Source organism: Homarus americanus, unplaced genomic scaffold, assembly GCF_018991925.1.
Source record: "Homarus americanus isolate GMGI-L3 unplaced genomic scaffold, GMGI_Hamer_2.0 scaffold4896, whole genome shotgun sequence".
Classification (NCBI taxonomy): Eukaryota; Metazoa; Arthropoda; class Malacostraca; order Decapoda; family Nephropidae; genus Homarus; species Homarus americanus.
In genome coordinates, this window is record NW_024749657.1 from 1,368,504 (window position 1) to 1,384,140 (window position 15,637).

General features: G+C 36.3%; 1 protein-coding gene across 18 annotated transcripts in view; it reads right to left on the minus strand.

Annotated features, from left to right (window-relative positions):
- Positions 1-15,637, minus strand: part of LOC121853429 (epsin-1-like) — a 129,867-nt gene that overhangs the window by 15,304 nt on the left and 98,926 nt on the right. For 15 of the 18 annotated variants that reach the window (XM_042347547.1, XM_042347546.1, XM_042347548.1 and 12 more), the window contains 3 exons: positions 6,448-6,562; positions 3,620-3,823; positions 2,168-2,335 (listed from right to left, as the gene is read on the minus strand). In XM_042347547.1, the coding sequence (XP_042203481.1) occupies positions 2,168-2,335; positions 3,620-3,823; positions 6,448-6,562 (487 nt within the window). Of the gene's footprint in view, positions 1-2,167; positions 2,336-3,619; positions 3,824-6,447; positions 6,563-12,461; positions 12,516-15,637 lie in introns of all 18 variants that reach the window. The other 3 variants (XM_042347554.1, XM_042347552.1, XM_042347550.1) reach the window with 2 other exon arrangements.

The window sequence follows — 15,637 nt, forward strand, 5'->3', positions numbered from 1 at the left end:
TAGGTGCAGATTACTCGAAATCGAAAAAATTTAGTAGTTCGCCTAACACAAAGGATAGCACAGTCTAAATAAATGTTACATTCATATCTAATAATGAAATCATACAGTAAATGTAATACTTTACCTTGAAAAATTATGAATGTAACTTGATGGGGGAGAAGGGTGATTTTGAGGTTGATAACATCGAGCTTCTCTTCAAGTGTTATATCCTTTCTTTTACGATCATCACCGGGAATTCTATCACCAGAACGCTTCTTGGAGATATTCTTCTTTACCATATTCACAGTTAATACCACAAAATTGGAGAAATAGTAAGCAAAAATCGCGTTATAGCAAACAAGCGTTCGCGTTATACAAATATCGTTCCTAATTCATAAATCGCGTTAGAGCAAATTCGCGTTATCAAAACACGCGTTATAGCAGAACTCACTGTATCAAATTGACCTTTAGTTTGGCACATCTTTTATCAAATGAAATAATATTCTCAGCAAGATAACCCCCTAATTACATTATTTCTTACAGCAAAAATAGACTGGTTTATTGTAGCTTCTATTAAAGTTGCACTTTTCATGAACACATACTGTATACCATGTAAAATTGCCCCCCTCCCCCCTTATTTTTTTTTAGCAGAGCTCAGAAGACTCACTATGACACAGTCCTGAGAGTAGAGTAACCTATCACACTCCTAGACAACACAAGCTTGTCCTTTTATGTTGGATGACCAGTTGTGACAAACCTCACTGATATGAGTTGCAACAGGGATAAACAATTAAGTCTGTGTGAGGTAATAGCTTAATGAATTAATAATAATAAAAAAAATCCAACTTCCAGAAGAAAAAAGTTCTGAATCTAATCTATCCCTAAAGTTGTCCCTCCAAGGTGTTACATCCAGTGAAAATGTCTACAAGTGAACCCTAAGTGTGATAGACTTGACAATTAAAACACTTTTATTGGAGGCAATAACTCGATCTTGTTGCTTTGGTTCACACACGAACACACATTGTTATGGTATTTAGATACCTAGTTTAACTATGATTGACTGGATTTCCTCCGGGTTAATTCCTTAAACCGATGAAAACCTTCATTTTCATCAAACTAATCAAACCCCTTCCAACCACACAACAACCCCCTGAAGGACATTTCTGCACTCCACGGTGGACCCCAGAAAAGTATACAGTACAGTACCTACTTACTAAATAGCAAATCTTATCAGTCAACCTATAGTGCACAGCAAATGTAAGAACATAAAAAGGACGACCCTCTTGAAATTTTATCCAAGCTTCAATTATTTATCCTAAAATATCTCCGAGTTATCATCCAATATGAGAAACAAACAGGAAAACATACATACACAAATACTGTGACTGGTAGACATAAGTATTAACAACAATAATAATAATATAAGGTATCACCTAACAACAACACACTCAAGAGGGCACCACCTGCCTGATGCAGAAATATTCATTGCTTATTGCAACTTTGACCTTTGACCTACATTATACAAACTTGTATCACAGGTCCTTCTCTGGCCCTTGCAATGTCAAACAAGTTTGGTCTAAAGTAGTTCAAAAATTTATAAATTTGTTACAGAAAAATAAAGGGACAACAGGATAAATGCAACACAACACACCCACACCCAGAGAAGAAGAAGAAGAAGAAGAAGCATGTACTGTACAAATTATATAGGATTCATGAGATGTCTCTGTAGGATTTTCGGTTAGAAACATAAAATTCACTTTAATTTTATAAATACAAAGACAATGACAAGTTTGTTGCCCATAATTTAGAGTGAGACATAGCATGAACCACTACATTATCAATACCGTGGCTTGTGACACATACAAAAAGGGTAGTAAGATATACAGTAGTACAAAATACAATACTGTATTATGCATTAATACAATGCAACATTAAGTACTATTAATACCACAAATTGCACACACACACACACACACACACAAGCACGCACACACACACACATGCGTAGGCACGCACACACACACGCGCGCGCACACACACACACACGCGCGCACACACACACACACGTGTGCACACACACACACACACGTGTGCACACACACACACACACACACACACAAGGTTAAGCAAAGAATTTAAACTGTTAATCATATAATTCTATACAATTTTCATTGTCATCTGTACTCACCTAAACCACCAGCCACCTGTTTGGCAGAGACGAGGTTGTCCAAATTAACGAGGTTGGAATTCTCCCCTAAAAAGGCCGCTGGAGACTTAGACTTTGGTGGTGGAGCTCTGCTGTGATCAGGCATAGCTGAACTGAGCCCACTTAGCTCAAAAGCATCTGATACACCATCTGCCAAAAATTATCCAAGTGAAGAAACACACACTTCCCCTTCTGTCGTCTAGTGATATCAATCATCACAGTCCTGCCCAAGAACTTGATGTGACAGAATTAATCATATGGAAAAATTCCTCTGGTAACACATTCAATAAGAGTCAAGAATATTAGTAATGCCTAAGCAAGTGTATACCGAGGATACACAAACACAGAGTATGGGGTCAATAAATTATAGGAGGCATCAAAGAACAACTGAATTTTCATATTCTCCCAGAGGAAAACATCCCTTAACTGTATTAAATGTGTACAGACAAACATACATTTAGTAAAACTAATGAGCTGTGATGTATGAATCAATAAATTAATTCTGAAAGTTTGGAAAGGCAGCAACCTAACAGCAATGGTCAAATACAGACTAATGTGAAACCCACACTCAATCTGACCTGCATACTTCAACAGGTGACCGGTACTGCAACACGACAATGCTGACCAAAATTCAAAATACTCAAACAAGGAAATCTCCCAAAATCTACTTCAGAAGAGCAATAATTTAAATACAGTACATTAAAACATGAACAGTGAATATAATATCAAAGAGACAAGACAGTTGTCTCAGTAACCATTCCAAATATATTATACACAGCCAATGCTAAGGGACTATAAGTCATGCACTTAGACTGTAGGCCAACTAATAAAGGCATTATAGTGTTGAACAACATATATCCTTCAAACTGACCCATATGCACAACTGACAGATACCTTCCTAAATAAGCACAACCTGACAAGCAGCAAAATACAGAGTGGACACAGTACAAAACCTTGTTTATAACTGAATGAATTGACAATGCATAATTTATCTCAAAGCTTCAGCACTGTTTTTAAAGCCTCACTGGCTCTTAAAGGCTAGATGTTTGATGCACGAATTCAACCTTGGTTTTGCTGAGAAAGGAGCTCCTTTGCAGCACCATGCATTATGTACTTAAATAACATATCCTGTAACTAAACATGTCAAGAGCCCTGCTGGGTAATGGATGACTCAGGGAGAGGTGTAGTGATATGGAACACACTTAACACTCGCTGATCACCAGTAGACTATAGCCAGAAAAATATATAAATACAATATCTCCAGTTCCAAACTTTTATGAAAAAGTATTTTTAAGAATAAAAAAAATGAGGTAAACATTTATTAAGAAAATTAGTTACTGTACTGATTACAGAACCTATATAAAAATGAGAAAGTCCATTAAAACTAATATGAATTCTAGTCTTTACAGAATAACAAAAGCTTCTAAAACTCACTATTTGCTGGTTTCTCCCTCGTTGACAATGCTGAAAACTCATCCTCGTCTCCATTGTTGGTCGGGGAAATTGGTGCAAAAGGATCTTTAGTTGGGGGTTTTGCAGGAACAGGGTCCCAAGGGTCATTGGTGCCGACGGGAGGAGTAACACTCTTGGCTGGTGGTGGGGCACCAAGGACTGCCCAAGGATCATTACCACAAATACCTGCAGAACAAACAATATTATACTATTAGAGAACCTATCAAGCTCTCTGATCAACACATATCAAAACATTAAGGCAAGTACCATAGTAGATCTGTTACTGTAAGGTTACCAAACTAACAGCGATCTCATGAATTCACAGTGTGATTTTCTTTGTGCTGTTAAGTGACGCACAACTATATGGTAATCTGTTTACAAATCTCCCTCCCAACTACTCATCCAACCTGGGCCACGGGTCAAAGGAAGAACTGGACATGGTGTTCAAGGTCCATATGCTTTGTCAGCTCATCAATGCCAACATTGTAAATGATAGGCTAACTTTGATGACTTATGGAAGGACTACAATACCCCAAAGGTCTTTAACAATATTGGTGCTGCCTGGTGAGAGATGATGAATGGTGTTTGGGGGAAGCTGTGGCCTGAACCAGTCAATCAGTAACCTTAGTAATTTCAAGGATGCTGTCCCATCTATGCAATAGGCTTCTTTGGATTTGGATATAAAGTACATGTTGGCTTTGGTGAGTGAACATGATTTTTTTTTTCATACTGTAAACAAACAGCCAGCAGCGATTCAAGTTTACACAGAAGTTTATGGGTTATAGGTACTGTATGTGTGTGTGTACTATGTATGACAATCACACATGTCTGGGACTGTCATTTCATGCATCATTGACCAATGACCAATAACATCCTTCCATCAGCCACCTTATATGGTTGTTATTATTCCCTCTCAAACAGTATAAAAAGGAAATTTTTAATTAAAATATTGTAGTGTATAAGTTAAAAGTTCTGCTCATTATTTTAAAAATATATAAAAAAGGACCAGGTGTAACTTAACAAATAACTGGTAACTAGGATGTGCACTGTTGATGGTGTAGGCAGACACAGGTACAGTAGGTATTTCATTTGAAAATTTGCTCACTAAATTACACACGATTTTGTTAACAGAATTTTTATTTCCTAAAATACCAAATTTGTTAAAATAGATTTTCATTTATTGTTAACTCATTAAAATGGAACTTACCATACACAATTCCAATAATAATTCAGAAAACTACCTTGGTATATCCAACCATATTTATCTCATTCTCAACCCCAATGCTTGCTGACCCTGAATAATCTATTTTGTGTGTCTTGTTTTAACAAGTCAAGTATCTGTCAACCCAAAATCTACTTTAAGAAATACAGTAATCTATTTCACAAAAAAAATGAGCATTATAAACAAGAAATATAAGAATACAGAAAACTATCCTTTTACTGTACTGTATATGCCGGGTATGCAGTATTTCCTCGATTTAACGAACTAATTCGAGTCGCCCCTTTTGTAAAATCAAAATTTCCTTTATTTTTGCTTGATTTAGTGAACTAGTTCGCTAAATCAAGCGTGATTCCATTAAATTCTGCCCCAAATGCACCCCTTGGTGCCTGAGGTTTGTTTACATCCGCTCAGTCTGTGTCCTGCGGCCACAGCGTGTGTTGTTTACTGCTACCTCTCGGTCCACATCTCAGTCAAATAACTACTGTGCTTAGACATCATGCCAAAAGTCTTTCAGAAGTCTCTCAGAGAGGATGTGGTGAGGGGGAGAGTCAAATTGGAAAAAAGTTTGGAAATTATAAAAGAAACACCGAACCCCCTAGTTTAAGGTAAGCCATGAATAATGTTTCTATGTGAATATCATGTGTCTGAGGTGTCTCTATAGGTGTGAGCGTATTAACAGAATTAATCTCGATTTAGCAAACTAGTTCACTAAATTGAGTGAAAAATAATGAAAAAAATTTCTTCCATTAAATCAAGAGTGCGTTATACATTATCAGATTCCGTTAAATTGAGAGGACCTGTATATTGTTTAAGGAAAAATTGGACAATCTGACAACTGGCTCAGTGACTGTGTGTGTGGTGGTGTGAGTGACGAGTCTGCTTGTCTTCACGTGAGTTTGAGGAGTAAGTTATATGGTGATTGTAAGAGAATGACGACACATTAAAGGCTTAGTTGTAGACGTGGCAGTGTTTAGAGAATAAAAAAGAAAGAAAATTAACATACACCGTTAATCATCTTGACGACACATAAAGTACCATACCTCACTGCACTTTGTCAAAGACACGTAATCAACCGAATTTGGGTGTATTAAAAGTTCAAGTTCAAGTTATTTAATTCATTTACTGTACACTATATATTGATCCATATCAGTGGACATGACATTACCAAGAGATCAACTTGACGCCTCCGTTTGGTCTCTGTTTTCTGTGCCTCCTTATTTATTCTTACATTTTCCTCCATCTACTAGAGTAAACTTCATGGTCACTGTTTTCTGGTGCAAAACCATAAATAAAATTTCACAAAGTTCAATATAATTTTCCCAGTACAGTATCACAAACATTCATATAACAACATTTAAACACTATTATTAAGACAGTTGTCAAGAGCAAACAATTAAAATTTCTAAAATTGTGATTTCTCTCCCACTTTTGTGTGGGGTGGACAAATGGGTGGAGAAACCTCGAAAGAGAAAGAAAGAAAGAAAGAAAGAAAGAAAGAAAGAAAGAAGTAGGCAATGGTACAAGGCATGACAAGTGCAGCAAGTGAGAGGAAAGGACTAATATAACTCATCAGGGCAGAAATACCAACCTCCCATTGGTGGTTCAGGTGATCTGGGAGGAGGAGGACCCCAGGGATCACTTGTGGTTGGTGGAGACGTGACACGTGAAGGAGGACCTGAAGCTGGAGAGCCCCAGGGGTCAGTCTGTGGGGAACAATGCTGGTGAAATAAGTACAGCACAACAACAATATAAACAGGTATAAGTGGCAAGGATTACATGATGGTTACATTTATAGATAACATAAATAAATAAAACAAATATTTTCCTATATGCCAGAAATAGCTTATGATCAAGGAGAAAATAATAAATAAATCTGAGCGCATACCTTTCCAGCTGTATCCCGAAGCTCTGACCGTTTTATACCATTTAACGTGTTATTTGTGTTGTAATGTTTGACCCACACAGAAAACTTACACTAAAACCTCCGTAATTCAGAACAACGTGGATTCTAACCTGGCCATAATAAATCATGGACTGTACAATATCACTGATGAAGGTGATACACAACACACTGTAGCCGTGTACTCTACATAGTGATACTCTCTCTGTGTACGGTAAAGTATTAGTGTTCAAAACAATGATTTAGTTCAACAGGCGAGGAAAGTTTAGACGAGGTTTCCAGGTTTTTTTTGTTGCATCATAACAATCGTCTTTGTGGAATATATTAGTGATTAACAACAACAACAATGTAGTTCAGCCAATAAGGTTGGTTAGGTTAGGTTTAAAGGAAATGTACATATAAATTACATATATTGTAGTAATATGTTTAATTTTCCTTAATTTCATTCCTTATTTATGGAATTTAGAGCTTTAATAGAATAAAACCAATTTATTACGTTCTTCATTTTACAAGAGAAGGGGTGGGGGGGATTGCAGGCTCAGATATCAGTACATGTAGTTGCAAGCATGATGATTTACAAACAAAGTCAATGAACTGATATGAGAGTCACCACTGTTTTGGTCAGACCATAAGTTATGTAGTTGGCAGCAGCTAACATAATCTTTTTCAATATTTAACAACTGTCATGTAAAGTCATAGTGATTTTGTTCAATTTCCTTTTTTAGAAGACTCCACAGTACAGTACATATGTGGCTCCTAGGTGAAAAATATATACTACCTAAAAATGAGCCAACAGTTAAGCTTTTATACAGTTTCTAATGACTAAAGGACCACAACATTGAACCATTATTAAGGATGACACGAGCCCACCAAACCTAACCGAATTTACCTAATCTTGGTTAAGTTGGTTAGGCAGAGTTTGGTTGGCTTAGTTATACACTAAAAATTGCATCCTAGTTGTACAGTACTGTACCTGGAAATCAGGCGAGTGATCAGGTTTCCAAAATATTTGTAAATCATGAACAAATTTAATGACAGTTTAAGAATAGAAATGCATTAAATTAAAGAAAACAGTATTATTGTACCAGCATATGGGAAAAAATAAAATACATCAGAGCCGATACTAAATGTTGAAAGAACACATTATACAGGTATCTCTCGATATATGAATGGGTTAGGTAAAAAAAAATTCTTTAGGTGAATCTATTTACTATCACGAATAGATAAACATACGGGAAAAAGGGGGTTCGGTTCCCCAATAACAAAAATACCCACACACGAAATTGGTTCACAAACAAGAACAACACCTACCTAACTATTAACCCTTAGGCCCCGGGTGATGTTCCAGAACGTCTGCCTATTCCCCATGAGGGTAAGAGAAAGCTGCTCCCTCACTCACTCTGTGCTAGCTCCCACACATGTAATAAATGTTTAATCCTTTTATGTTTCTCACCTTATGATAATTATTATTATTGTTTTTGTTTTTTTTGCACATTCTATATGTAGGATAGTGTGTGTGTGTGTGCATGTAACTTGGGGGTAGGAACATGAAGAAAGTTAAGTTTATATACAGTACCCCAAATTACGAGCTGACTAATAACCATAATATAACTCCTACCTCAGCTGGTACGGGAAGCACTAAGGGGATGTGGCCGCTCAAGCTGACTCCCAAGGGAGCACAATTTAAATTTTTGCCTGGACCCAAATTCATAAAAGCGAGAGAAGCTTTCATTTCTCGAAAGAGTAGTGTTAATTTAGGAAATTCGTATAAGCGAATTTTTGTATCGTAAATGTTCGTAACTTGAGGGATACCTGTATCTCATAACTTCAAGATTTTATGATGCTAAGATAAAAAAAAAAGAAAACGGTGATGCTCAATGTTCTCTCTTGGTATCATAACATGTGTTTCTACTGTGTTGCCAGCCTCAATCCTCTCCATCACTTTCATCTTATCACCACTCAACACTTTTTTATTTTCCTCTTAGATTCTCATTTTTTCCCCTGTAGAAGAGCCAGAACCTTCTTTGGAAGACAACACAATAGATTGAGGCTTACAAAACACACAAAATTCAATAAGTTTGTTAAATGATGAATTGTTCATCTGCTCACTAGGATACACCCACACTACCTGATGTATGGTGTCTCGATTAGCTCCTGAGTGAGGGGACGCTATGTGCTGTGCTGCCTAATTCATAGGTTATTTGCTAGGATTTGTAAAAGGTCCAATAAGTTTTGAGATTTGAAAATTCCCAAAATAGCCAATTTTTTATAGAAATTATGAATTATGGAGGTTTCAATGATATTAACCTAATATTATATCCCTCAAAACTAATTCCTTATTCTACATCATTAAGGTAGATACTACACCAATAATATAACTCCAGATATTTCTATACCATTCAACTTTCAATCCATTTCAATCAGTCTGTACACAGCCGAAGTTGAGCAGCTGTCTGATTGTCTGAAGGATTCTCATATGTATTATGAACTGTAAAGTGTAACACAACACCAGGTAGTACCAGGACCCAGCCATCTGCCCATTAATTAATTATGTCAAGCAGTCTTGCCTAATACAAGAATCCAAATATATATGATCTGGGAAACAGTTAGCTGCCAGACATCAAGTCTATTGAGCACAGTAAGTGACTTGAAACTGAAGGTGGTTTGAAACTCTCAGTTCCTAACCTACCAGTGTTTCGATTGTGAAGTACTACATGTACATTACTGCAGAAGCAGGAGTCTTAGATATCAGCCTCTGGCAGCTTGTTCCTTAAAAAGTTTCCACCTTGCTAGGGGTTGTGTTTGAGTCAAGATACACAACCAATCACAAAAATTACAAATACTAGGGATACTGGGGTGGAATACAGTCCCACACACAAAGGTTAGGGGTGCTGAGGTGTAAACATGTTGACTTTAAGTAACCCGGTACAAAATAATAAAACTTCATAAACACTACCTTTACTGGCTGCATTAAGAACCTTTCCACAGCTTCTACACTTTAGACTTAACCCCTAATTATGGCAGAGTGACTGTATCTACCAGTAGTTACATCTTGTTATGAGGAATATTCATCATACAAGCAGTTGGGAATCTGGAACTGGACTCCTGGAAACCACATCAGCTCGTCATAACAGCACCATTCACATTTCTAGCTTCACGGCATAAAGTTGTAGCACAGCTTCTACAAATACTTATAAGTATCGTGTTAGCTGCTGGCAGTAACCCAAAGTTTCCCACAAGTTTAAATGTACTCTCTCTCTCTATCTCTTGCTCTTCAGTACACACTGTATGATGTTCATCCACCCTTGACAGAATGAGAGGAACATTTAACGTCACTCATTAATCAGATATTTTCAGATTCACACCATGCAGCACTACCAGTCTTTAGGTGGCTCAAAAGGTCAAAATGAGATCAGCTGAGTTATCTGCTTTACCTGGTGCTGGATGAGGCATGGCAGCATCTTTCTGATGCTGGAACTTGTCCACCTTGGTATGTCGTCGAAGACCCTCGAAGGCTTTTACACTTTCCTGTGCAGTTCCCATTCAAGTGGCATGGTTGGGAGTGATGGTCTCACAGGTGCGAGTGTCAATTTGGCACTTTCTAGGTTTATCATAAGTGTACCCCTCTTCTTTCCCCACCAACTCTACATTTGTCAGACTGTCATCCATGCAGGTAACAGGGCTGGTTGGTGCTGGACATTGCTGGCCTTAATGTTCCCACATTTGATGTCAGCATGGATACTTTCATTTGTCCTGTTTTCCAACTAGACTCAGAAGATGGATTGAAGACTACATCATCATCACCCTTCTACAGCCATTTTCCATGCTTATGTAGGTTGGGTTAGCCTTGATTACCTGATGGCAGCTCTCCATGCAGCATAGTCTCTAAGAGACTCTCTCATTTCTCTGAGGTCATTTCTCACAATTTCCCCCACTGTCATTTGTGACCTGCCCTGGCTCTCCTCCCCTAAACATTCAAACTCATGCATCTCTTGACCCAGTTTGTCTCCTCCATTCCCTCCACACGCCTAAACCATCTCAGCCTACCTGTCCAAAACCTCAGCAGTATTCTCAATACCCAGCTGCCCTCTTAATTCTGAACATATTAAAAAACTGAAAATTGGAGGTGACAAGACTTTCATGAATATGTGACAGTATTACAAATCTCATGATATTTAATGAACATTGATGAAATCCTTTGAAAATATATACATTCAATTCTTAACTACATAACAGGCATTTTGCAGAGTTCAGCATTACTCATAAAGCTTCAGCAAGACTTGACATTAACGGACTCTTATATACCACAATTCGGTGTTGCTATTTATATTTTATATTTTTTTTAAAACAAGATATTTATTTCACTGGTCTGTTACTGTAAATACTTGATGATAATTGTTCAGGCCAACACCAACGCTCAGTTCTTGGTTCCTATTAATACTACACCACCGAGGAGCCAACAAGCTCAGTGTGTGTAGTGTGCAGCTGAAACACACTACACTACAGGGGTCCCTGTCATGTGAACGTTCGACTTACAAACGCCCACCAATACGACCGAGGTTAAGCTTTAAATTTATAGTATTTACCCGATGGCTTATTTTTTACTTTCATTTACTGTATTTTGTCATTCTATTTCTTTTTTTTTTCTCTCAAATTAAGTGATTTTAGATGTACTGTATATAAGGACTTAGGCTACGATATAGTGGGATTTTAAACATTGTTTTATAAGTACAGTACAGTATGCACATAGCATGTGTTACGATTTACATACATGTGCGACTTAAAAAAACGTCCCCAGTGTTCAAAGTTTGGTATGGGCGAGAGGATAGAAACTGTGATTTTAGATGTACTGTATATAAGGACTTAGGCTACGATATAGTGGGATTTTAAACATTGTTTTATAAGTACAGTACAGTATGCACATAGCATGTGTTACGATTTACATACATGTGCGACTTAAAAAAACGTCCCCAGTGTTCAAAGTTTGGTATGGGCGAGAGGATAGAAACTGTGAAAGATAAAAATATTTAGGAACAAGCATGTAGCTGTAGTGCCTCAAGCAATGAAGGGCCAGACAATAACTTCATCTGCTGCCTAAGAATAGTCCTTATTGGGGTGCACACAACAGGAACCTCACAGGACCCAAGTATCAGTGCCATGATAACTCCTTTGTGCCCACATAAAACTGGCCCACACACATGAGGCAATATTATTATTGTTAAAATTACCCACTACAGGTACCATTATTATTATCATTTTTATTATGAGTTAATATTTTTTTATTATATTATTCATATTATTTTTATTATAAATTCTTTGACTTCCACTGACCTCTGCCAGTACAGTATACAAAGGAATACTGTACTACCATATTGCATCAGGGGCAGACTAATATACTGTAAGTACCAATTAACCACAAAATAGTTTTGTACAACCAGGTTTGGGCCCGTACTGTATTAGTCCGATAAAGTGAAGTCTTACTGTTTCTAATAGTCTATACTAAGTCAACTGGTGAATAACTTAAAACTGGTAAGTACAGTACAGTAAGCACAGACTCAACCCGCTGAGAATACTGCACAGTACAGTAGTCTGAGGAAACACTAACGATACTCACTACTGATCACCTAGCAAGAGGGGCAAGGTCTAATGAAGTTACAGTAAATTACTTGTCCAAGAAAAAGCTGATGGTCTAATAACAGTACCTGCTTTGGTGTTTCAGAGCCACCATTTGGGAGAGCCATTCCCCATGGGTCTGTCTGTATAAGAAAAACACATTGTTTTTATTGCAACAACATTTACAAGCTTTTTAAGAAAAACAACTAAAAAGCTACAGTATGTTTGTGCAATTTACACTGTATCTTACCTATGTTCAGATTTCCTGCACACAAACTACCTATAAGAAATTATCAACAGACAATCATATACTGTACTCTTTTATGGCATATGACGCACTTTTTTCTGAAATAGTTAAAAAAAATCAGCCTGCATCCTTTGTGTGAAGTTGTTATCCCCTGTAGGCTAATGGATCCCCCCAGTTACTGTCTTGAGCAGGTTACATTCTACCTAACCCAACTCCAGAATTATAAATATGTTATTATAGTTAAACACATTATGCAGTGATATCCCCATTAGCTGGAACAATTGGTGCAGAGCTCTTCCGGGATGAGAGATTTCCAGGTAACGTGATGACTACGTATCTTAAACCTAGAAAAATCCCACATCCCCAGAATGTTCCGGGTAAAGGGATAAGTTACAGAGCCTAAACATTATTTCATCCTCGGAATTTGTTCCCAGACCCGAATAAAAAATAAAAAAATATATAAAAACAATAAATAAATAAAAAAATATTGGAGAGATTTTCCTGAATTTTCTAAGAAATGCACCTGATTTCCAACTCCAGAAACTCATTCAATTGAGAGAAATTTTCCAGAAAAAATTTGCGCCAATTTCAATTCCTGGTATTGGAGAGTTCCAGCTAACAGAGATATTGTTGTACTATACTACGTATTATTTTTAATTACAGTAATAAATAAAGAATGATTGAAAATATAAAAGCTGGGATTTATAACTGCTGCTGATGATAATCAAGGACAATTCGCATCCATATAGTAAGCACCCAACTCTTCAGAGCTAAGCAGTAACTGTTTTCGAACTCTACTAATCTACTAATGTCATACCTGCAAAATTTTTCTTATTACAGTATTTCTTTTTGGAAATATCCGTTAGGATTTGAAAGAAACTTAAAATTATGATAGTGAAGAATTTCACCAGCAGCCACCACTAATGCAGGGTTGAAAAAATCCTGATTTTTTTATTTAAGTCAATTTAAATTTTTTCTTCATTTACCTGTACTGTATATGAAAAAATATTGTCTCCATCTAAGGCTTATAAATGGTTAAATGAAAGATAATTTAGATATTGTACATTTTTAAGACGAGTTATCCACGTAACTTGACATAAAAATTATCAATTATACCACTTGATTTTCGCGTACCGATATCTCAATGAACGAAGACATAATTTTCAAAAGGAATAAAGTAACTGATCAAATTTATCTCTGCAAAAAAATTTCTATGAAGCAATAATTGGCATTTTAACTCCTTGGTAAGATGAACAAAAGCAAGTTTTATAACATTCCTTACATGTAAACTTTTCTCTTCATTATGTATCAATTGAATGAGACACTTAACATCTGAGGGGCACTTTTATTACTTATTATAGTTATTCTTTACATTATATTAGGTACTTTTAACATTATTTATGCATCATATTTGGATACACAGTTATTATACAACAGTGAATGATGCAGATGATGTACTGTATATGTGAAATATATGGCATATAAAGAAAATCTATTCTTAAAATTGTTAGTGATGGACAGTATATGTGAAAAGATGTACGTGTAGCGGTATAACGTACTGTAGACCCCTGTACTACATCCTAAATAGTTGTATAATATTCACTGTAGCTATACAGTACTACCTCAAAGAATCTCATAGGGGGAAAAATTCCAATTACCCTTTGTTGGTAAAATATAATTTTGATTTAAATTATGATTTTTTCACGGATTTAAATCATAACAACCCTGGCGTTACGTAATTTATTGGCGTGCAGCAAAGATATGTACTGTATTTAGTTGTCATTTCGTGCTTTAGGAAGTGCTTAGTACAAAAATCTTGGTACAACGAGTAACAATCATAACAATAACAGCTGAGTGAGTACTGACACCTTGCACTTGATTTTATCCTCATTTTGAGAAAGCTACTGTATATGGCTACAGGAGAAAAATACACTCACAAGTTTTCCCTAAATATTCCATGCCGAGATATGAGTGTCTTAAACGCTGGAACATACGGTAGTTAAGTTTCTTTTATATTAACGTACAACAAAACAGGAATACAATAGTACTGAACTTATCTTTCCTTGGGTTGGCTACAGAGCACAAGTGACCACACACATATATAACTAAGTGACATCAACCAATAACACTCAATTTAAGAACCTCTGGTTAATTTTAGGTTAGGTGTGTGAGGTGGATTTGTGTTGGTCATTGTAATAAAAATTCTAGGACCAAAGTTTCTGATGTAATGACCACTGCTGCTATAATCATACCAGTTCAATGATAAATGTGCACTTACAAATCATCTTTTCAATGTTACTCTGTATTATACAAAGAAAACTATAATTTGTTATCAGTAAAAATTTCTATGAAAGTTCAAATCTTATTCATATGAATTGACAGTTTATTTAAATTAGCAAATATCATAGTGAGTTTCTGTTCATTGTTTGTAGTGTTCCCCCAAAAAACTACTTGTACTGTACTTCTTAATATATTCCTCAAACACACTTCTTAATGTTCCTCAAACACACTTCTTAATGTTCCTCAAACACACTTCTTAATGTTCCTCAAACACACTTCTTAATGTTCCTCAAACAAACTTATTAATGTTCCTCAAACACACTTCTTAATGTTCCCCAAACACACTTCTTAATGTTCCCCAAACACACTTCTTAATGTTCCTCAAACAAACTTATTAATGTTCCCCAAACACACTTCTTGATGTTCCTCAAACACACTTCTTAATGTTCCTCAAACACACTTCTTAATGTTCCTCAAACACACTTATTAATGTTCCTCAAACACACTTCTTAATGTTCCCCAAACACACTTCTTAATGTTCCTCAAACACACTTCTTAATGTTCCTCAAACACACTTCTTAATGTTCCTCAAACACACTTCTTTCTTAATATTCTACAAACACCTTCTTTAATGTTCCTCAAACACATTTCTTAATGTTCACACTTCTTAATGTTCCCCAAACACACTTCTTAATGTTCCCCAAACACACTTCTTAATGTTCTAAACACACTTCTTAA